General features: G+C 50.2%; 1 protein-coding gene across 5 annotated transcripts in view; it reads right to left on the bottom strand.

Annotated features, from left to right (window-relative positions):
• Positions 1–301: 301 nt before the first annotated feature.
• LOC135898782 (uncharacterized) overlaps positions 302–24,752 on the bottom strand; it is a 343,693-nt gene continuing 319,242 nt past the window's right edge. For all 5 annotated transcript variants that reach the window (XM_065427942.1, XM_065427941.1, XM_065427943.1 and 2 more), the window contains 4 exons: positions 18,693–19,170; positions 17,445–17,674; positions 7,608–7,947; positions 302–7,035 (listed from right to left, as the gene is read on the bottom strand). In XM_065427942.1, the coding sequence (XP_065284014.1) occupies positions 6,394–7,035; positions 7,608–7,947; positions 17,445–17,674; positions 18,693–19,007 (1,527 nt within the window). In that variant the 5' untranslated portion in view covers positions 19,008–19,170 and the 3' untranslated portion in view covers positions 302–6,393. The remainder of the gene's footprint in view (positions 7,036–7,607; positions 7,948–17,444; positions 17,675–18,692; positions 19,171–24,752) is intronic.

The following is a 24,752-nucleotide window of genomic DNA, read 5'->3' as shown; positions in this document are numbered from 1 at the left end:
AACAAACCGTGGAGGATAAGCTCGAACGTCTGACGTGCCAGAACGTGATCCAGCACACGCAACATGCTACTTGGCCGACCCCAGTTCACTTGACACAATTTGCATGTTCATACGACATCTGCAAGTCACCTAACCGACCGTGTTTTGTTTTTTTACTGAAAGTGGTTACAAGATAATAAGATCCCAGATACGCCAACCCTGTGTGAAATCAGCTAAGAAGGCGTTTTCAAAAGTAAACGGCGTGGTCTGGTAATCGGAAATGTGACACTCAGCGTCATGAATTCAGCCAGGCAGAAGCAACTTGGTTCACAGTATACAAGTTTTTATTCGAGGTCTTGTAAATATATCCGAAGAAAAAAATGAAAAAAGAAACAGAATCTGTGTGGCTGCGCACAATTCAGTCTGAAAAAAAAAATATCCAGGTGAAGAGAGTAAGAAGAGTGACACGCAGTTATTAGAGAACAGAGAGACTCAGATTAGTGGAGAGACACTGTGTGCTCCACTCTCACCACCCAGGAGAGAAACAAACAGTGACACATCAATGTCGTAACAGTGAAAAAGATGGAGAGACACCAGTGAAGTGTTTCAACTTGACGCACACGCGTTACCAATAGCCTATTACCGTCAAACGGAGTCGTACATGGCACGGGGAGCCACAGCGCATCTAACATGTTGTGATAACAGAGCGTGTGCGCTGTCCGCCTCTTTTTTCTGCTATCTGTGCTGTTTTTCGACTTTGGCCACGAGACGAACTATTCAAACTTCGTAGTCTCCTGAAACTGTTCTTAAGCCAAGATGCGCAGAACGGCTATCACCAGTGTGCCACTGCGTTTTTTTCTTTGTGTGTGTGTTTGCTAGAGCAAACAAAAGTTCTGGTAGCAGCGTAGTCTTGACTCAGCTGTTTATCGGCCAGATAAATTGTGGCAATACGATCGCGTATCCGTGGCTTTTCGGATACTGTTGTTGAAAAGAACTCCGCAAGTTGTCGCTACCAGCAATGATGTTACCAGACGCGCATCATCATCACAGTAATGCAGGCAATAACACGTGTGCGTCAGATTGAAGTGTTGTTTTTTTTATCTCAAAAGAAATAGAAAAGTGAGAGAGAAAGAAACAGTGGAGGAGATTCGTTCGACACGGGTTATAAATATTTTCACAGACAAAGAACTCTTTTCTGGTTCGCGTCTCCAAATATCCCTTCTTATATCCTTTGATCGGTTAAACTATACCAGCTGGATGCACATCCCCGGAGGTTGTTTAGGAACTAGAGGAGAAGGAAAAAAAATCATCACGTGCACAAGCGCACGCACGCAAGCACACACTGCTGAATGACTAGAACTACAGACCTCCGCGGTTTTCTCCTCCTGCGAAGACATCAGTAGAAAAAAAAAAGAAAAAGGCAAGACAGAAAGAGCTGAATGAATCGAAGAAGAACGTCCGCTAAGCGCAAGTGGCAATTAGGGAAAGCAGAAAAACAACAACTAACACATTCGGTTCTTCGTTTCGTGTCGACGACGGGGGTAACATAATGTCTTAAGGTAGATTTCACAAATTCGGGAGCTATTAAATACGTACGCGTTCATTAGGCAAACACATGTTTTTGTCACATCCACAGATAAATCTTGGCGGTGGATGTCACGGTGCTGCTTCAACAGTAAATGTTCGCACTCCTTAGTTGTCTTTTTATTTCTTCGATAAGATTTATGCCGTTTATATGCGTGGTCAAAATATCTGAATTCATATTGTACTTTGTATATTGCATTTCTCTTCACGCCGTGCTGGGTCTTGCGACACCCCACTCGACAAACGCATAAGTGTACTTACACTCACGCGCCAAGACCTCACGTGACGGCAGCGCCTCTTACCAACCTGGTGGTACAAGCTTATCAGCCAGACGTGTACACCTCTTTTTACCACGTTCGCAGACATGTCGAACTTTTCACAGTTCTTATCTTATCCTCCACTTTCTTAATTGTATCTCGTCGTTAGCAGCAGGGCGTGCAATTCGTTCGTGCCACTAATATCAACCGAGCAATGAAAGATAGGGAGATATAACGGAGGAATCATACGATTCGATGTACGGACTCATGTGGGAAAGCGTAATTTATTGCCGCGTTAGTTTTCGCCGGTATAGCATGCGTTTTGGTGTCAGCATATATATAGTCTCGCCTTGAAACATGTTCAGACTGAACGTTCAAGGGGGAAAAAAGATGCGTCGGCATTCGATAGACTCTCCTTGCACACAGGTTGTGCAGTTTTTGCTGGTACTCATATCTCAGAAAAAGGCAGACGGGTACCGTCATAATCTCAAATAGGAAACATGTCCGTGTTCAAACAGTGCGGAGACCCAGAACCGGTTGCTTTGTGCAATCGCTTCGGTTGCGCCCGTGAAAAAAAAAATTGTACGCTATTATAAGGACAAGTTAGATTCCACTTTTACAAGGTGAACTTGATGTCAAGTTTAGAAGAAACTGATCATCACCGACGTGCTTGCTGCGTACGCAGCAAGCACCAGTCTTGAGCGTGAGGCCAGTGGTCACCGCAATTAAACAGTTCTAACGGAGAAGAAAAAGAAAGTTCATTTGACCGTATAGTACCTACGCAGGAACAATACGTTTGTAACGAAATCCGTAGCGAATGCACGAAGCGATGAGCATCAAAGGTTACTCAGCGTTGAAAGAAACGCACGTAAAAGAAAATGTAAGGGCCCATAGTTTTACAACGCGCCCACGCTGAATGGAATTGAGCAATTGCTTTGCCAACACATCACAACAGACAAAAAGATGACCATTGACTGAAGCACCCTTTTCTCAGATCTGCATCTCTTCGCAATCACAGCACTTTGTGCACTATTGGGGGTGACTTGAACAGCCAGACGTAGGCAAGTACACTGTGCCAAGAAGACCAGAGTAGTGCTCCCATCAGCAGTTCATGCACCGCGCAACTGGGGCAGTGCGCTAGCGATAGGCAATAATAGTGTAAACCTATTCCTTGTTTTCAATGTATTTTTTATAAAGCACTGATCAGATTGATTGCGTCACCAAAAGCTAACGCACTTGAAGATGTGGTGATACCTTTTCCCATTTTCCGTATATGGTGATACAGTTGCCGAAGGAGACGATAGGACGTTGAAACTAACGAGGAATCGGATCCTCTGGGAAATGCCACACGAGCACAAAAATTTCCAAGCACGGTTAAATCATGTTCCCCCTCACAGCGCGTCACACGTTACCGACATCTACGAAGAACGAACTCGCTGACACGATAACGTTACAAGAGCAGGCCGCCACATACACACTGGCGGAACGGACTCCGCACCTTTGCAGCGACAACTCACAACCTATCACACGTTCGCTCACATCAAGATGTTGCCTATGACAGCCACGGAGAAGAAGAAGAAGCTTTCAGAAGGAACTGACAACCAAAAACACGTTTGGCCGCAGTTTCTCGCAATAGACACGCCAGAAACGAGGTGCTCTTGCTAAGGAATATTATGTTCAACGACACTCCGAGCTTTGGAGGCTCTCAGGGGAAAAGAAAGCATTGCTGGCAGTCGAGCTCAGACAAAGTTACAGTACACGCCGACACCATCTGCCTGTTCGCAGGTGCACCTTTCAGGTCTTGGCAGTGAGAAACGGGCCGCACTACCATGTGCTGTCCGTGCGCACCAGACTTTCGCCAAATATCCGCACCTCGCAATGGTCGTCGACGCACGGACGACTACCTACGGCCATTCAAAGGACTGTCCGTAGAAGCTATAGCGGGCAACAGTGCAAGCCTCTTGGAAGGACACGGAATGAAGGCCGACGCTCTGTATATGGTTTGCGCTCCGTCTCAGCAACTCCGTAAAAGCAGTTCGAAAGAACACATACTCGATATATTTAGCCAGCCTAAATTTTGTCGTTGTCAAGTTTGTATACAGCTTTCAGCCTCGCTTAGCTAACCATCATCTTCCAGATGCAGTGTGTACAGAGATGACAGGAGTCGCAGGTGACCTTTGCCGCGTCTGCAACTCGAACGACGTTTCACCTGCTCGGGCGTGACCACTCTGTTTCTGTACGTAGCTGCTAAGACGGAGCGCGCGCAGTGGTTGTAGATTTAGATGTGCCTACACCGCACGGAACGGAGATTCGATCGCGATGCCCGCATGACGTGCAGTGCACCTAATTAAGTGCTGCTGCGCCTCGCTAATTGAACGGCGTCGTGACTAAACGGTACACAGGGCGCCCCCGCACCTACTATACTTTGTACATTCACACTTGTTCTGGAGTACACACCGCGAGAGAGATACACACATATATCTCAACAAGATTCGAATGTGGCAGTCAAGTCTACGCGCAGTGTCCTGCTTCGTCACTCCACACCTTGTCGTGTACACCTCTGGCAAGCGCTTGTGTGTGTGTGTGATCGTGTGTGTACTGTCTGACAGTGGTGACTGTCCAATGGACGCCTAACCGGGCGGTTAAATTTTAACGGGATAATGTCGTCATAAAAAAAAAAATCGAAATGCAAATGCGTATACGAGTATAGAACTTCGCACGACGCCCTGTTTTACAACCGGTTCTCACAGACGAGTTACGCGCACGGAACGCACACACGCACACGCGTACAATAGAAAATATATATCACAGTGGACTCGCACAGGTTGGTGGTGGTTGGCTTCTACAGGAGAGGTTGAAAAACGAGACGGGAACGGGCGTGTGAATTACAGAGGGACCAGCTATACAGGGTATAGTGACGGCGTATAGTATATACGATTGAGAAGGTCGCGGGAACTGTGGCGAATGCGGGAGTGGGCTGGGGTGCAACGAAAACAACTGCGGAAAGTGACGGTGCAAGCCGCCTCGAGAGTCATTCCATTAAGCCTTCTTCGACTGGGATTCCATCAACACCGGGCGCGCGCCGCTTGGAACCGACACCGAACGATGTCGCGCACTCCGCGCAATATATGCAAGGACATGAAGACGCCCAGAACCACGCGCTTAGTTGTTCTCGATTTCTTTCTTTTTTTCTTTCTTCGGTACACGCTTTTCCTTGGGTTGTGCATTTCGTTCGCGTACACTCGCGACCGCCGAGAAAAAAAAAATAAATATGTAGAGAAGCAGCTACGTGTTTTCGTCTCATGCGCTCGATGAGATTCGTCTAGGATAACAATCGAACTGCTCTGAAAGGCCCGCAGAGAGCCAACGCGCTTGCGGCGATCGAAAGCGAGGGCAGGACATGCATTACGGCAGCGGCTGCTTGACCAAACGCGCCAAGACGGGGACCACTCTCTTATCTCCAAGTATTCACAGCGTCCTTTGACCGAACCCGTCGTTAACTCACTGAAAGTCACGCTAACACCACAAAAATGCGTACGCAATAAAGTAAAGAAACCCCAGAAGAGGCTATGGTAAAGGACTAAAACGGCTCGCACGGAGACAACGGCATCATCACGCAAATTCACCTCGTCCACCCGACTCCGTTCAATCTACTTGCGTTTCGCTGCTGACTCGTTTGCTGCTGCATGGGGTTTATGTCTTACACCGCGTCGTCCAGCGTCTTAGCTCGCTATCTCGCGAAACGTAACCTTCAAAGGTGCGCAAAAAGATAGTTTATTTTGCGAGGTGCACCTTGATGCCTGGAGTTCTTATCACAAGGACTCTCATGTAAGGTCAGTTCACGAATTTCAATTCACTAGTGCAAACAAAGAGGCAAAATAACGGCTGAGAAGGAAGGTGGGCCGATAGAAACATGTCGTTCCATGATTTCACCGCACAGCGGCGTCCAGGTTCAGGTTTCAGTAAGTTAATTTGCTTGTACACTTCTTGCGACTCTCGTGAGTCATCAAGCGGCGATCAAGGAAAAACACACGTGCAAAACTGGCGGATGGCAGCTTGACTGCCAAATACAAAACACAATTCGTACTCATCATAACCACCGTACCAAGTTTTTTTTTAGGGCGAGAGTTCCTCCAGGCGCACTGTGGCAACTAATAGTCAAAACCGGCGCAAAATTAAGGCAAAAAAGTTCGTCACGGATGATCGGCGTGTACAGAAGGGAACCGAGAGAAAGACTAAAGCGAGGCAGAACCGACGGGGGCGTCTCGGAGACACGTGCCGCGTAGAACTGGTCACCCATCACTCGCCGCGCGGTTGGCGCCGTCGCCAACAAGAGCGTCGCACCAGCTCAGCGTCGCCACCACGGCGCTCCACGCCGCGAAACCCGACACAACACACCGAGCCACTCGAGACCTTAAAAAGGGCGAGCTCTGTCGTCGTCCTTTGGCGGCTTCGAGCTCAGCGCGGTCGCCGAACGGTCGGACAGGAGAAGGCGATGATGGCGGCTGCCGACCAGGAGCGCGGAAGATGGAGCACGTCGGGGGACATGGTTCGAGGGGCGCGCGCCGTCGTATCAGGTCACGGCCAAGTGTCCCTGCAGCTGCGACGGGCTCTGCTTGAGCACGAACGACGAGTCCGACTTGGAGTGCGTGTACGCCCTGACGGCCCGCTTCATGAGCTTGGAGGCCGACGGCCGCGGCGCGTGGTTGTTGGGCACCACGTCGGGCGGCTGCACCGAGTAGGCGGCGCGGTCGCCCACCACCGTCAGAGAGGGCTGGCCGTAGATGGACGACGGCCGCGGCTCGTCGTCCTGGCCCGGCAGCGCGGCCCTCAGGTCGTGCAGGGCGAACGGAGGAGCGGCGGGGTGGTGGTTCTGATGGTGCTTGTGGTTTCGGTGGTGCCGCTGCTGCTGCTGCTGGAGGAGCTTGTGGTACTGCTGCTGCTGCTGCGGCTCACCCAGCTGCAGGAACGGGCTGGCGCCGCCGAAGCAGGACGACTGGGATCGCTGGCAGTGGCCGCTGTCGAGCGTGCTGCGCCGGGGCCCCGTCAGGGTGACCGGCGAGTCGGGACGGATGTAGGCGAACTCCAGCGTCGCGGAGGCCGTGGCCCCGCCCACGCCGCCGCACCGGACCCCGCCGTTGCGGCCGTTGGCCACTTCGGGCGAGTTGAGCACGTGCTGCGCGTATAGGGAACGCTGCGCCAGGGCCGGGGACACCTGTGCGAAGAACAGAAAAAAAGATCAGAGAACTAGCGCAGTCAACCTTATCGGACACGACACCCACGCACGCCTCTTGAGTGAACATTTCCCGTCTTTCTGGAACTATATTTCATCAATGAGTTAGGCTAATGAGTTAGTTAGGGACCAGTGTGATAACTTGTCACTTGGACCTCTACACTGTCCTCACTACTCAAGCACGTGCTTTTCGCAATGAAGGCAGCTGTATATATCTGATCCTGAAAACGATTTTTGACGGGATGTTTTGGTATGAGTCGACCAACAGTGGACGAACGAGGGAAGCCGCAGCATGGAGGCAAAGTTCCGACAAGAGAACTGATCTTCGTCATGGACACTTGTCGAAACATTGGTTCTATGTTGAGGCTTCCCTTGTTCGACCGCAGTTTATCACTTCAAGACTCCCTTATTCCTGTGACAAGCGACGACAACGCACTATACTCACGAGGTCAAGTAAACCTTTACTCCTGGCAAAGCCCGCTGAACTCGCCTTGCGAAAGTGATCTTGCTCGTACCTGAGCAAGAGCCACCAAGACGCGGTTCAGCTAACGTACCTGCAGGGACCGAGGCGACGGCCGGTGCGCTCCCAGGGAGCGCTGGCCGAGCGAGATGAGCGAGCTGTAGGAGCCCGTGGGCCGTGGTCCGAGCGGGGCCGACCAGGGCACCGAGCGCGTGTCGTAGTCCACGCTGGCGGAGCCCGGCGGCTGCGCCATGCTGCAGCCGCTGTCGCTGGCCTCGGTGGCCACCGACATCCTCTGCGCCCGGCGCGTCAGGCTGGGCGTAGGGGTGCGCTCGCCCAGGGACCGCAGCTCGCACGAGGTGGAGGTGCGCACCGACGACGATGGGGACTGCGCCTCCGACGAGGTCAGCGTGTGCTGCAGCAGCAACGCCTGCCTGCACGGCGCCCAGAGGGTAGCGAGAGGGACGCGGTCCGGTATAGACAACACTGGGTCGGCAAAGTGTGGACGCTGGTTGATTAACTGATTGATTGTGGCGCACTAAAGCAACACGGGTGGCAATCAGGAACATTTTGTGGAGAGGACGGCTCGGTATTGATTTTGAACGCTCGGGGATTATTGACTTGCATTCAAAAGCTCGGTACTTTGGCATTTTAGCTAAAAGTATTCGAATCGAAGACACCTTTAAAAAAAAAAAACATTGGAGGACGCTTAAGCTCCCCGACTGTTTGCCACGCTTCCCGGCAGCCGCAGCTTTCTTGCGGATGCGCGGAGGCGAGCGCCATCTGGGTGGGGTTGTAAAAAGCCAGCGGGCCGCGCCGCTCTATGGAGGTACAAACGCTGGAAAATGGGTTTGTGTTTGAGTTCCGCGTAACGGAATGATGTTTTCTGATATATTCAAATTACAATTCGACGCTATCATGACTGTAGGTTCTGTTTAAGTCGTACTTTACGATTTTTTGACGTATTTTACTCTTATTAATTCAATTAGTTCAATAACGCCCGTGCGCCATGCGGAGGGCCTGTGTGGTTGTGGTTTGGAACGATTTTTCGCGAAACCATGTTCGACGCCGACACCGAGTTTTTTGCGATACGGTCGCGTTAAAGATACACGCAGCAAATCCTCTGGGAGTTGTCTAAGTATGGTTAAGCTTTGTGTCACTTGCCATGCCGCCGGGTGTTATTATAAATGTTATGCAACTTGATGTGACCTTTATGAAGCTTATCAACCCTTAGCAGTTGTTATCAACCTTATCAGACTAGAACCGACCCAATTACCAACCCTTATCGGTTATCAACCTTATCAGACGCAATCCGATCCTTATGAACCCTTCTCTGTCCTAATCGGACTTGGTCCAACCTTTATAAACCGTTATCAGTGCTTAACATCAGAATTGATCCGACCATTATAAGCCCTTATTGCTCTTTAGCACTTTATCCATCCGCGTTGAACCATTATCAACCACGCTGAGACCGATATAATCCCCTATCATTCTTTATCATCCTTATAAAACCATTGGCTGCTTATCTGTCTGTGTTGCCCGACGTAAAGAGTATGAGCCCTCATAGATCGGGGCGTTTCGGTCGGTGAAGGAATGTCCCAACGGAAGGCGCATTCCGCGATCACTGAAACGCATCGGGAATATAGCGTGTTTGGCATTAAATTTTCGCAAATTGGAATTTTCTTGATATCTACAATGTACCAAGCTGGCTCTAGATGTGGCTTTAGAGATGGCTTTTATTCCGTCATCCCAAATATTTCAACAACGCCTTGATAGAAACTGTTCTTTTATACATTATTTTTATAGCGATTCGTCTTACGTGACGGACAGGCTTCCTCGTTGGGTAAGCATTTCAAGGGGACTTCACCCTTGAAAGCATGCCAAACTAGCTGGAAGCCGGTCACATTTCAAACGTTCTTGATCTTTTATTGTACATTCTAGGCTAATTGGAGAAATAAAAGAAAAAAAGAAATATATTGTTTCGGGCTAATATATTGGCATTGGCTGAGTAGTGATATCATAATATCCCATGAGTGTTGCCAAGACGTTCAAGTTTCACGCTAAAACTAGTCACACAAACAGACATATCGAGAAGCAACTATGCAGAATTGGCCGTGTTGAATTCGCTAGATGTAAGAAAAAAAAGACGCTTCGTATTCACCGCCATATGCTAGCGTTAATTCATTTCTCTAGCAAAATGGCGACGACCGGCTTCGTTTATTTTTTGAGGCATCATCTCCACCTTGGTGCGAACAGTGAAATGCCTTAATCGAATTGAACACGAATATTTGTGAAATACGCTCTCCGAATATCGACTCTAATATTGAATATGTTTTCTAAACAGAGTGAAATGCAAAGTTTGCGGGTAGTCCAAGCCCTTGGTAAAAAAGAGGCCTATTGACATTATTTACATGGCTTTCCTTTTGGGAATAAATAAATGCGTGTAATACCATTCGCAATTGAATGTATGGCCAACTGAGGAGCTTGTAAAGGAGAAACAACTGTTTTCACTTATCTTGCTCAATATGGCGATGACATCAACGAAAAAAAAAAAGAAAACGAAGAACAGCGCGTCGCCAGATGCACGTATAGAGCGTCGAGTTCGTTTAACGATAGAAGCAAGATACTACAGCACCGCGCGTTGTATTATAAGGATGAAAATATCGGGAGAAGTCAAATAATAAATTGATTTGCCTAAATTGAGACGAAAAACCCGTATGTAGGCTGCCTAAGAGTGAGGGATTGTAAATGATTGGCTGAAAATTATTGAGCGGAAGCTGTCTTCCCCATTGCGTATACGCTCAGGAACTGGTGCCCCCTGTCCAGCAATCGCAGCTCCTCTGCAGCCGAGTCATTCGGAATAACGCTCCCCACTTCCATTACTCGCTCTCTCTCCTTTACTGCGACTCCAATGAGCGTCATTATCCCCTACATATTCGAAAGAAACGAGTATTCGACAGTTTAGAATAGCGAGTTCTCGAATCGAATACGAACAGAATGGCAAAGACAATTCGATTCGTATTTCAATATTTGTGAATATTAGCGCACCGCTAGTTTTAGCCATTCCAGCCCCCATTGGAACGATGCTGTCGTGGCCGGGAATTGAACCCGAAACTTCGTTTTCAGCAGCGGAACGTCGTTTGGCAGCGCGTGTAGCCGGGTATAAGCGAGTGAACGCGGACTCAGAGTATTTTGAGATGTTCTTGTTCTCTCTTTGTTTTGTTTTCTCTCTGTTTTATTCAGCTGGAAGATCACTGAAATATATCGGCACTCCTGAACTAACATGTTTAAAAGGAGGCTGTATTGCAGGACACGCGAAATAGCGAGCGCGAGTGAGAATAAAAAATGTTAATCTTTTCAAATCAAATCAATTTGGCTTCAGCGCCTTGAGGCGAAATCTTCATAGAAAGAAAAAAAGGCGGATGAACGGGCGAAATCTTCATCGTTTCCTCTCTGATACCTATACGACGCTTCTCTGATTGCGAGCAAGGATTTTTTGTAAGCAACATGCATCTGTTCTTGCGACAAGCTGTAGGAACGCCTTCTTCCCAGGCCTCCACCCCCCCCCCCCCCCCCCCTTCTTTCATGGAACTGCCCCGAACAATGTGCGGCGATCACCGAAATTACGGGCAAGGAGATAAATGTTCTGCATGTGTTTAGATGGGAAAAGAGAGTACGGACTCGGAACCGTATGTAGAATGCACGATTCAATTTTGAGACCTTCCTCTCGGCAAATGGTCGTAGACACGATGCGGCGAATTACACACTAAGCACGAACGTAACGTAGGAAACGTCCACAAACCCATAGAATCTGACAGACGTCATTTACAATTTCATTTTCTTAAAGATTTCTTGTTTGTTCCAAAGAAACACAACTAAAGACCCCACCGACTCAAGAAGAGAAAATACAGAGCGTGTGTTGTCATGCTAAGGAATGTCCTCTCCGGACTTACCGAGAAGCACGAAGTATGAATGCAACCCCGCCCCCCTCCGCCTCCCTTAACGTAAGCCCAAAATTATCAACTGGACAAAAAAGAAGACTCGTCCATAGAAGAATGCCGTGTCACGTTGTTCTTTTTGTCAGTTCAACAAAACAAAAAGATGTGCAGCAACAAACAGGAAGGAAAGTTAAGTGAATCCCGTCAAGCTTGCACCGGCATCTCGCGCCCACGCGTCACGCGAACTCCCTGGCAAAACTTTGACCCGATTCAGTCCGGCCGAGTACTTCACCGAGAACGACTATTTATAGGTCGCGCACATTCCTCAGCGGTTCCACGAAATTCTCTTCCGGACAACTGCGAAAGGGCGCGCGCCTGCCAACGATCTTTATTTAAATCTCGCCGAGGTCGCTCGGAGGACGTTCACACCCTGCCTTTCACGCAACGCGACGCCCGAGCCGTGCGTGCACCCGGCACGGGAGAGCAGCCAGCTGCGCACGAGAACTCATCCCCGCCCCGTCAGCGCGCGCACGGCAAGGACCTTCCCACGCCCTTTATAGAAAATTTCGCCGAGCACACCTTACGCGTACGGGTATAACGTCGATGGCGGCACGCGAGGACTCGAGCCGGGACATGCCTAAATTCGGCGTTGTTCCCCTCGCGTGCGGCCCGCCCAGACCAAGAAGGGTAACACGTGGAAACGCGCGCCACGACCCCTTTTCGTGTCTGATAAGCGCCGCATTGATGCTGGCCGCTGCAGTCTGGGTAATGATACCATCTTGATGAGCTCGAGAAAAGTCCGCGAACGTCATCGCAAACGAGCGGGACCCATCGACAACCAAAGCGACATCTCAGGAAACTGCCGAACTTTCATCTACGTGAAGAAGAAGAAACTTTATTAAAGAATGGTTCGGCAGTTTTTGTTGTGGTGGCCTCAGGTGGCGGCTCGAAGTTCTTTTTTAATATGATAAGCTCACGTCTGGCGGTTTCCTGACTCGGAGTATAATGTGAGCGAAGGAGAAGCGATTGAACGAACGTTTTTATGATACGCATCGACGTAGCGGAGTGTGCAAACTTAAGAGGAAGAAGTCTTGAACGCGCAGCAGCCGAGTCGATGGTCACCTCGTGGTTGTTCTCCTAAAAGTCGCAGGAGGCCTATTGACTCAAAACGATTCTACGTTTAAACGAAGACAAGTAACAATAACATGCATTAGGAGACCACAATGTCTAGGCGTGAGTGGGGCACCAGTTGTAAGAGAGACGAATAAACGAAGAAAGAAGAGTTAACACTGGCCGGCTGCATGGTGCTATGCCGGCCAACGAGGGTTTTGTGGTCTGAGCTGTGATCATCGGTTGATTTCTTCTTTTAACCAACTTGTTCAGTGAGTGCAGTGTGTGTCAGCCGAGGCAACAGTTCAGATATAGTGTTTATATGGCGGGAATTCACAGGAGACCGAGACATAAAACATTCCTACAGCATCATCTGCGGCATTACCAATTGCTGCGCACCACGCTTCTCGTGCATGACAAAGGGTCTCAGCGACCGTTTAAGGCCGCTCTGAATGCGCACCGTCATGTGTATGCGCAGGTCTAACCTGGCCGCTTCTCTTGTTTCTTAGCGCAATGTTCCTTTATTTATCGTCTCCGATGTAGCACAATAAACAAAATCGTGTATCTTTACCGAGTTCCCTGCCATTTTCTTGCCTACCTCTTTCTCTAACAGATCACTACGCTCCCCTATGGCATCGCTCGGTGTCCTTTATCCCGCCTTCACTGCGCGCCCAAATAGGTTGTGTGCGCTGGGTGTGGAAGCTGGCACCTGCAGGTTTACTGCCGAAGGCTTGCTATACATACGCGTGTTGTTTAGCGCTTGGAAATACAGGAAAACCAGGTGCGGGCCCGCCTTGTTCAAACTGTGGGTCAGTCGGTCGGTTAGCCAAAGGCTCTCGCTAACGCGCGGCATTCATTCCGGGACGAAGGCAGCACGTGTGTCACGCCACTGTATACGGCTTGCCGGAGCTGGCACATCCATGGCGTGCGGAGTGCTGCAGTGTATAGCACCGCATTCCGTTATAGTCCCCGCTCGAGCGGTGGACGGCACGCAGGCAGGAGGGGGGGGGGGGGGGGGCGAGGCTGTCGAACAAAGGGGTGTGGGAGCGGCTGTTATGACCTGGTTATGACGTGCCGGCGAGTCGAGGGTGGCGTGGCGATGCGCAAGCACGGGCCCTGGCACGCACGTCATCGCGTACAAAGGAACAAAACCGAAGTAACGTTTGACTTGCACGAGTGGTCGCGTCACGCAACGGGCCCGCCGGCGTGCACGTTGTAAGCGCCGTGGATTGAGCGTGCGCTGGACATTGGCTGACGCACTGCGGTATGTGAGGACATTTATCATGTTTATCACCTCCGATGCAGCTCTGTAGAACGTTACGTTCAGCATACGTATTGAAGGGTTATGCACTGCTTTATGGCAGCCGCAACCGTAACACCGTGCCTCGGAATTCTTATTGCAAGCAAGTACTCTTCTGTGTTTCATGGTGAAGATGTGGTTTCTGTGGCTCTGAATCGAGCTTGTGGTTATCAGATGTCAGACATCTTAGCCAGACGTTTGAGAATGAGCGCGTTAGCGCAGACCTACAATCGCATCAGCAACAGCTGTACACGCGTGTACTTCATCACACCAAAATAAGAGTAAGGTATAACGGTGCAGACAAGGAAACCAAGCCCAACACGCCTATAAGTGAAGCTGATCCCCGTATCACCTTGGTGTTCTCTTTCCTGCCACATACGTTGTTTGGCTTGCCTGGGAGGTGTCGGGAAAGCGGACCCTGCCAGCGGCCAACAATACGACTACCAGCTTTGTGCATTGCTTTCAGACGAGCCCGTTTGGAGGGTAAGGATAAGCAACGACAAAGCTACTTCTTGTCAGGTACACAGATAACCGATAAATCGCGCCACATTTTAGGTACATTATCTCTCAATATTCGCGCTCCCGTCAGGCAGATTGCGCTCCCGTCAGGCGCAAATTACAGGACGATATTTGTGTTACTTGTTTTTATTGGCGGAGTCTTTGTCAAACGTGTTCGGCAGCATGGAAACTCAAGCATGCACTTCTGTTTCGGTGAACTTTTCGCTGCTGAAACTGAAAAGCAAGAAGCATCCCCGAACATGAAACGTATCAAAGCGTAAAACGGACGTAGTACATCGTGAGAGTACTTTTCCTACAAACTCACTTACGCGCTTCCCCCTATAGGACTCGAGCATGCGCCTATGGGAACGATAGTTGCGCCAAGCGCACCGCTGCGTATTCCTCTGGACAATGCACTACCACGTAAAGCAAGCGATTAATCATACAAGAAGGCTCTTGTTTTCGCTAGACTACCGCCCGCCCCCATTGGCTTGAATGTCGCAACACCCAAAACAACTAAGTGCAGTAGAGGCCCGCGAGTCCATTAGGCAGCGCCTCCTCGGAAGGTTGCGCATCGGCCAAAAAGCCCTGTCGTCTGTCAAGTTGCGAGACACGCGTATACGTTTAAGCCAGCAGTTAGCAACGTATACCACGTAGTTTACGAAGCGTTCACAGTTGTTTCTTATTCGACTCGCAGCATACTTTCGAAAGAGAACCGTCCGCGGTATACGGTTTAGGGTGCGCCAAAGTCCCTAGATCTTCTCAATAAGCAAAAAATATGTAGGCACTTTAGGGTGCGCCTTCGAGCAATTTCGTAAGTTTTGCTTTGCACGCTGAAAATAGTCCAAGAAGAGCACTGCGATGTATTGGCAAATAAAACGACATGCGTAGAACGTTGCCTGTGATGCCGAAGATGCATGTGCTGTTCCCCATCCCATCGAGTGTGACAAGTTGTAAGTGCCATAACCATCAGATAAATGAACAATCGCGCGTCCTTTTGCGGGCATTTAGTAACTGCTCCATATTTTACTTGACTTTATTGTATTATACTTCACTTGCAATTAGTTCATCCTTTATTTTTTATTCCTTAGCCTGCAACAGTAAATTAAAACGTAGATGTCGCTGCAGTTGATCGCGGCCACATTATTGGAGCAATGTCATATCGCCGGCCTTAGCCTCTGGCTCGCTGAATTCCTGTCCGTGTCCTCTTTTTCAGCTGTCACATTCGGCTGCGGGTGTAAATTTTGCCTCTACAAGTAATTGCAGTATCAAAAAGATTTTTCACTTTCTCTACGCAGTTTTCGTATTCGTAGTGTATAAATATTGCATGGCAAAGGCAGTTAGGCTGTCAAGCGTGAAAAATAATCCAGTCCCTTAACTAAATAAGTAATGTATTTCACACGTGTTCAGTGTCAAAACGCTCTTGCCGCGACTCGACGCGGGTTTGAGAACGTCATAAATCTCGTTGGCCAAGGCGCCACGTCTCGTTCAGCAATCTTTCGTCGAAGCGAAACTATTACACATCGTGCAATGATCCCTGGAGCATTTTTCAAAGCTTTCATTCAATTTTTGAACGAGAGGTTGAACTCAGATCGCATTTTGAACTCGAAAACAAACGATGTAAACGCAGCGCGCGTCGAGCTCTTGGTGCAACTTGAGCGCTAACTTAACATGCATTCACTTTCTTTCTTTCTTTCTTTCTTTCTTTCTTTCTTTCTTTCTTTCTTTCTTTCTTTCTTTCTTTCTTTCTTTCTTTCTTTCTTTCCACAGCCATGATGTTGCAACGATGTCAAGCTTGGAACTTCGCGGTTTTGGCAGGAGGATCAAAAGACGGCGCGATGGCGACATACTGCGCAAGACTTGTTGGCAAACTGCTCCGACGCATTTTGGCTTACTTTTTTAACTTCATTTTTCCTCCTCCCCCCCTCCCCCCGCCGTTCGAGCTCGTTCGTCTCTCCATGCAATCCCGGTCCTTTCGCAGCAGCAACCACCCTGTAGGGCATATATCCTGCCGCGATGTTGCAACGTTATTCCAAGACGGTGTTGCGGCGAAAACACTTTGGGCGCATATATTTTCTTGACCCCGTGTCATCGACCGAGCGCCATGGGGTGGATTAGGCGTCTGGGACAATTCACAGCCTTCTAAAGCCCTCGCTGCGACGGTATAGCTAGCGGCTCAAGCTGCGTGCGGAATTGCACATTAAGAAGAAGAAAAAAAAACAGCTTTAGGCGCAATATAATGCAGAGCACGCGACGTATACCAGCTCGACGAAGAATCTATTTCGCATTCACCGAGGCATGGATCAAGCATATTGCTTCTCGGGACAACAGTTGTCGCGACTTTCTTACTTTTGAGCCACAGCAAAGATGTCGCAGTATGGATAGGCATCTTCGAGGCTGTGGTGCAACGTGGGCTCGAGCTGAAATCTCACGCAGAGGAAATAAATTCAGATTGCTTCGTAGAGTCGTTCCTTAATATTTGATGGTTGTTATAAATATAGATGTTTGTGCAAAAGTGAGAACTTTGTGAGGAAACACATGCACGCACACACTATGGCTATTGCGTTGCGTTGCAGAGCACGAGGTCGCGTCTGACTCGCGGCCGCAGTCATATGGGGTGGAATACAAGAGTGCTACGTGCGTTGGGTTCAAGTCAAAGAATTACAGGTGGTATGAAAGTTCCGCATAATTCTTTGTATAGTTTTGGGATGTTAAGCTCTACCATTTAATTACAAGAAACACTCCCCGACGACATCTTCTATTCGAAGAGCCGAGAAGAAAAAAAGCTTGGGCAATGACCACGTGCGTAACGGGCGCAGAAAAGCAATAATAGTACGAGCACTGCTGCAGTTCCCTCCACTCGACAGTATACCTGCGCGACAGCCTATACGGAAGCCTGATACGCTTATTTGCAGCTCATGGTCTTCCTCTCCCACCCTTGGCTCTTTTCGTCCCTTAATTACCATTCCTGGTGCAGGGTAGCCAATCACACGTGCCCTATAGTTGGGCTCCCTGCCTTGCTCCCTACTTTTCTCTCACACTGGCACGCGCGCGGCGACGTGTGGCCGGCGAGCGGCGCACTGACCTCTTGGTGAGTCCCGCGTCGTAGAACTGCGGGCCGAGCGTGTGCGCCTTGCGGAGGGCCTCTCTGCGCCCCTTGCTCCGACCGATGGCGTCTCTAAGGGCGAACATCCAGTCGTCCAGGCCGCAGTTGGTCCAGAGCAGGAGCTGGCCCTCGGTGCCCACCCGAAGGGCGATAACTCCCGTCCGCTTTTTGTCGGCCCACTGCAGCCCCTCCACGTCTGCCAAGTTCACCTGCGCCAGCGCGACCCACACGTATACACTCACTACGCGGACACACAGACAGACACATAGCCTCGTCTTGCGTGCAAGGCCGCGATCGGAAGGTCAAGACACCAGAGAGAGAGAGACAGAGAGAAAGAGAAAGAAAAGCATGCATAGAAAGGCAGGGAGGGTAACCAGAGGTATTAGTAGGATCTTGATGAGGGCTGGTTGGTTCATATTCAGAACTGAGGTTAAACAGCGCGAGTAAAACAGGGACACGAGGAAAGAAATACCACAGCGCTTTAACCTCAGTTCTAAACCAGAAGTCAAGTTGCTGCGAGCAAATTTTTCCTTAAGTCCCCCATAAATTGTATATTTATGGAAAGAAAGGCATATTGTAACAAAAAAGTAGTTTCGGTTGGGTACCCCGCACGGGGGAAGGGTTAAGGGGGATAAAGAGATAAAGGGAGTGGAAGGGGGAGACAGAGAGACACCAGCACTCTTCTCGTCGGAACCGGACTTCAAGGAAGAGGAATATTTGTACCGCGGATGACAAATTGCCTGCTGCAGTAGAAGGAAATCCTGAAAGACTCCAACGCGTTTTTAAAGATTGCTGGGACTCGATATTCCACCGGGACGTCGCATACGGCGTACAATCAAATAAAGGGTCTCCCATCGATCCCTGCCTATCGAGAACGCAAGCCGAGTGCCGTATACGATCTAATAAGGCTTCCGTACCAACACAGCTAGAGGAAAACACGGGTGCCAGCATGGCACGCAGATATACAAATGCGCGCACAGTTCGAGAGGATATCACAGAAAGCGTGGCGCATGTGAGAGGCAGCTGTACCGCGCACTGCCTGAACCACCTGAGTGAGTTTATTGTTTATGATGATTTGGTTCTTCTGAAAGACAAGTGGCTTTGTTGCAACCTATAAAACGGATGAAGATATTCATTTGATTCGTGGCCCGCACTTTGTGTCGGTCTAATATCAGACGCGAACGGCAATACAGAGGAGAGAGGCGGGAAGAGGGGTTCGGGACTCGCCTTGTAAAGGAATCCTCCCATCTCGGAGGTTCCGACCTTGGATTCCTTCTTAAAGCACGCCAAGTAGTCCTTGGTGAGCACAAAGTAGCGCTCCTTCCAGCGACTGAAAAACTTGTCCCACTGCTGCCACAGCAGGCCCTTCTTGACCGTGGTGGTCTCGAGCAGGGGCCCGTTGGCCGTGCCCCCGTTGGCGGCCGCTGCGGCCACGGCCGGCGCCGAGTGGTCCTTCTTGACGCCCCCGTTGCCCACGGTGGCGCAGGGCACGCCGTTGGCCAGCGGGCCGCCGCTGCGGCCCACGCTGCCGATGCTGCTCATGGTGGCGCATCTTACGGGCGGCTGCTGCGCGTGGTGGCGCGAGGAAGCCAGCGCACCGCCGGGACCGGCCGCCGCCGCCGCTTCGCCTTCCTTGGCCGATCGCCGCCGCCGCAGCAGGAAGCCGCGGAAGCTGCCGCCACCAATGCCGATGCCGAGGCCTCGCCTGCGCGAAACCAACAGACAGAAGTGGCCAATTTAGCGGCGATGTTATAGACAGGAGAAAGGGCACGAATGAGTTCCGGACACATGCAGTCCTTCGATGGGGGGCGGGGGGGGGGGCGAATTCACAAAGCTTTTCGTCCACAAGTGGTGTTCGTCACTGGCCGGCCACCTTCGCTAGCAGTATGTCCAACATTACGATTGGCTGCTCTTAGCTCGGAGGGCGCTTTAGTGTAAGAATTCTTGTTTTTTTTTTCTGTGTGTAACTACTGTCAAAGAAGTACTGAAGGTTTTGTGCACCATAACCACTATTTGATTATGAAGCTGGCCGCAGTGGGCGACTACGAATTTCTTTGGTGGGCACCCGAAGCACAGCACAGGAACGTTGTTGCATTCCGCCCTCATCAGAATGCGGCCGCCGCGACTGGGATCGAACCGGTGACCTCCAGCTGAGCAGCAAAACTGCATAGCGATGATGAGAGATGAAATAAAGATGAAAGATGAAATGAAGGGACTGCGATAAAAAAAAATCTACACATGTACACACATTAACACATGGGCAATCGCAATGTTCACAAAAACAAAAGTAATTTACAGAGTCTCATTGATACCTGTCTCGTAAACGAATCTTATAAGTGCTATAGTAGGGCGCAGTTCGGGTCAAGAACGTCACGCCGGTCAGCTTGTGTTGCCTAAGATAATGCCAAAAAACTTGACAGACAACTAAACGAAACTAACAGAATCGACATTTCAGCTAGTTGCTGTAACTTCATTTTGGGGAAGCGTAAACAGAGACAGCACAAACAGGGGGCTGGGGGGGGGGGGGGTGGAGCGGGCTGTTGACTGCACTCGGAGCGTATAGCAAAAAAACATTACATTTAATTAGACGCACTGTACCGTTGTAGCTAAACTAAACTCAGATTCGCTGGTAAAATTACGCCGCAAATTAGTCAACAAGAAGCTCTCTCGATTACTACTTGTGTACTTAACCGTATTAAACGTTTTTCTTAGACCTTGGGTACTAGGTGAATGTTCGAGTATTCATGTTTTGCATGGCTTTATTCTTGGTTTATATTTTGTTCCTGCGCTAGCAGCCTTTATTTTCCTTTTCGTACGAAGTAAAATTTGAATCCTGTCCCTTAATTCAAAAATTATTTCCCGGTGTTCTCGTCAGTATTCAGTCGCGGCATCGGTCGCAGTCTCATGAGAAAGAAAGAAAGAAAGAAAGAAAGAAAGAAAGAAAGAAAGAAAGAAAGAAAGAAAGAAAGAAAGAAAGAAAGAAAGAAAGAAAGAAAGAAAGAAAGAAAGAATGCAATGAACCCGTCAAGGCTGGCTACATTATGTACGGGGCCACACTTTCCTACGAGCGTTAATTTGGAATTAATCACCCTGGGAAAATTAAAAACGGCTTTTCGCTGAATCTGTCGACTGCACCGGGGAGCTCTTATTCGTGAGGAGCGGCGGGCCTCACCTTCTTCATTACGCGAGAAAGAAAAGAAAAAGAGATTAACGATAAGAAAGGAAGAAACGACGAGCGCACCAGATTCGGGCTTCTGGCATAAGTGATTCGCAGTAAACAACAAACATGTCTTTCTCAAAACAAAACAAAATCGAGAACATCGAGAAATGCAACGAAGCCAAAGTCACAAGATGAGACGTGACAGCGACCGAGCGCGTTAATTTCTTGGAGCGAACTGTTAAGAGGCGTCTGTTTAATTACTGCGTGCCCCATGACACGTTCGAATCCAGGCCATCCGTGGATTTCCGGTCGGAAGTGTTCCCGCGGTACCGTTTCTGTACTTAGGAGCGTGACTATTGACTCCACACTCGCAGGCATGCCCCCCCCCCTCCCCCCCTTCCATCGCCATTCCCTCCTCCGCCACATTTTCCGCTGCTTTATTTGGTCACCGTATTTCCGTTCCACGTCCTTTCTTTGTCCACCTCTCGCATTCCTCCCTATAGTGGCGCCTTTTGTCTCGAATCTGAGACTCCGGGTGGTAGCGCATACTCCGGTGTCTCTATTCTTTTTTTCTGTCTTTTGCGTCTTCTTTCTGGCAGCTGTGCCGCCGTCGTATAACGCGTGCGCGTCAGACAACAGGACGTAACCTTGTTTCGGGATCAAATATTGACACGGGAAATATCTGGCGACGGCGACCCGAGACGAGGCGTTGAGAGGCTGCTACGGGGACAACGAAAAAAAAAAAGAAGAAAAGAGGAAGACGAAGAGAAATGGCCGCGCGAGAAAGAAGAAGACAAAGCAAACCAAAACACGAAGCAGAAAAACCGGGCAACTGTACAGCGCGCTGCTACACAATGGTTGGACGACACCCAGCGCGCTCTCGGAGTGCCGGGCACACGGAGTGTGTGGCACAGTATAGGTACACAGCAGGACGGGGCGTACATCGTACATGAAACGGCAGGCGGCACGGACACGTGTAACACGGTCTGCGAGCCGCAGGTTCTGCTGTCGTCGACGGCGCAGGCCGGTCCATTTTCCCTGGACGCTCGGTATTGCAGCACCCCCCCTACTCTCTCTGTCAAACACACACACACACACACACACACACACACACACACACACACACACACACACACACACACACACACACACACACACACACACACACACACACACACACACACACACACACACACACACGCACGCACACACACACACACACACACACACACACACACACTGCGTCTCCGCGTGTGATATTTGCTCTGTGCACTTCTTCCACCCACTGTCGGTATATACTTCCTGCGTCCACCGTGCTTTCTTGTGTATGGGTCGCGTGAGTGGGCGCGCGTGTGAGTGAATGACGCCACCCCTTCTGTACTTGTACCGCCCGCAGCGCCCGCTGCCGGTACGGGTGTGCGTGTATGGTGCGCAGTCACGAGAGAAAGGAAGAAGAATGGGACGGAACATGATCGGAGCCGTCGCAGTGGGATTCGCGGGGACAAAGCAGGCGCAGTGGGAAGGCCGCGGCCACCGCGTCCCCGGAGCTGAGACGGGGGCGAGCACCTCGGGTTACGGCTAACGGGGTGAGCCATAGATGGACGGTCGTTGACCCGAGGGAACGGCGTCGCATGTACGGCAAGAACATCGCCGGTTTCGTCAATATATGCCTGAACATCCTAATTTTGATACTTTGCTGTCTGTGGAAGGCAGTAAGTTACTTTCATAGGTCGGAATACACACTAATGTAGACTAATAGTCATGTCAAAGGCGTGAGTGTGTGTGGGTAAGTGACGAAGGGTGTGAGCAGACTTGAATGCGGACGTGAGTGAGGTTTATTGTGAGCAGACGTGAGTAGGCGTAAGTCAGTAGCGGTGTGTGTGAGCGGACGTGAGTACTGGTGAGGCGTGAGTAGACGTCAGTATGAACGTGAGTGAGTAGCGGTGGGTGTCAGTGCGCGCGAGTGTGAACGTGAATGAGCACCGGTGAACGTGAGTGGGCGTGAGCGCGAACGTGAGTGAGTACATGGTTACTTGGCACGAGTGCGACTGTAAGGTGACTGCACATGCATACTACCCTTGTTACTAGATATGCGTGCCAACAGTAATAATAATTATCTTTTTCTTTGACCCCAAAATAGTTTTTTGTAACTAACGCATTCCGAGCTGTCATTATTATTACCAATATTCAAGAAATGACAAGTTAAAGTACGTAAAGAGAATATAGCAAAACATGGCGCTGTCTCGCCTCGTATTCTTCTTGTGTTCTCACACCAGCCCTCCTCGAGTATTGCGATCAAGACACGTACTCACCGAAGTAAATGAATGAATGAATCAATTAATGTATTATTATTATTATTATTATTATTATTATTATTATTATTATTATTATTATTATTATTATTATTATTATTATTATTATTATTATACGTTGACCATGGTGCAACTGTATCCAGCAACTTCAGCGCAAGCAGAAGTGTTCGTCGATTATTTTTAATCAGCAGAGAAATAAATGTACCATCTATTACGCCGTAACGATAACAGAAATAATGAGCAGCAAAGTGAATAGACCGAGAAACACGCCACCTCGTTCGACGCAAGAGTTTGTGAGCGCAGATACGCGCGTACAAAATCGAAATGAACGAGAGGAATCACGGTCGTGATACGGGGCGAACGCGTTCACGATCAAAACAGGCTGCTGCAACAGGTTACGGTGACGATTATTGCCCACTCGGCGCGCTAGCTACTTAACCGCGTACCACTTCACGGGGCCGTGTAGCTGCCGGGCTTCGCAACGCGCTTAACGGCCGCATTGTCGAAGCCTGCGAGCGCCTTCTCGAATCTAACGACCGGCACCGCGCGTGCGAGGCCCGTCGTCGCACGCGAGCGCGTCGCGCGTATGTGTAACGTGCGCGCACCTGCGTCGAGAGGCCGCACGCATCGTAACGGCGCGACGTTGAAACTGCGCCGGCTGTTAGAATCGCCCTCGTACTACCTGCATAAGCCGAATCGATTGGGGACACCGACACGACGTATAGGGTACGAGAAGTACGGAGACAAGAAAAAAAAGGCGAATGCGATAAAGCAGAGAAACAGATATTCAAAGTGGAGAGAAAAATAAAACGCAACTACGCCACTCAATTGCTCACGCCTCCCTCTCCTTTTCACCGAGGCTTGGCCCCGGCCCTCCTACTCCATTTCTACGTCTTCAATCGGCAGCCAAGTCCCGGTTTTCCTTGCTGTGCACTCGTTTTTTCTGAATTACGAAAGGAATGGCTTTTCTGTCGAGGGGCGCGCACAAGCACAGACGTCGATGTACGTAGGCAACGGATTCGGCAGCGCGGGTGGGAAGAGGTGGGGGGTGGGGTGGGGGGGCTAGGGCAGCGGCATGGCAACGGAGGCACGCGAGGCTCGCACACCGCTCTCTCGCTCTTACCTATAGCGAAGTGGCATAGACGTAACAGCGGGGGAAGAGGGGAGATGCAACGACAGAGCGAGAGAACGGCGCGAGTCATTTTCCCTGGAAGTCGGGAAGCAGCAACGCCCACCCATCCGCGGGCGAGCACCGGAGAACAAAGGAAACGAACACGGCGCGCGCGCACACATTGCACGACGACACGCTGCCAGCCAGCCAGCCAGCTCATAGCCTTTGTGCGCGCCATTAGCGGAGGGGGGTCCGACGCTGTTCGCCGCAATCGCCAAGGGATGGCTGGCGCGGGCGTCGACCACCTTCTGCGCTTCGGCTGTCTGCCGTGCCTGCAGAACCGACAGGCACTGCATGCCTGTCTTCCTAACTGCCCTTCCCGCCACAAACAGTCTGGTCTCGCTAGATCCAGCGGCTGGCTGCCTTCTTCAGCGCCGTGTCTTTGTAGTGTATGTGCCTTGGCGCGTGCATTTCTTTTTGTGTGTGTTTGTGCTTGCACAAACGTCAGCGAATATGTCCGTAGACGGTTGCGCCTCGCGATATACTAATTGCGTTCAGCTCCGCGGAGGCGTGAGGTGTGGCTCGCCCCGGTACAGGCAACGCGGTCGCCCCAAGATGCGCGCATCAGCTTTGCGCATCAGCTTTCTCAGCCATTCAGACTTAGCCTGCGCTGCGCGCAATTGGCGGGTGCGGTTATATGAACA

The sequence above is a fragment of the Dermacentor albipictus genome, chromosome 3 (assembly GCF_038994185.2).
Source record: "Dermacentor albipictus isolate Rhodes 1998 colony chromosome 3, USDA_Dalb.pri_finalv2, whole genome shotgun sequence".
Lineage (NCBI taxonomy): Eukaryota > Metazoa > Arthropoda > Arachnida > Ixodida > Ixodidae > Dermacentor > Dermacentor albipictus.
This window is presented reverse-complemented; position numbering and strand designations above follow the sequence as displayed.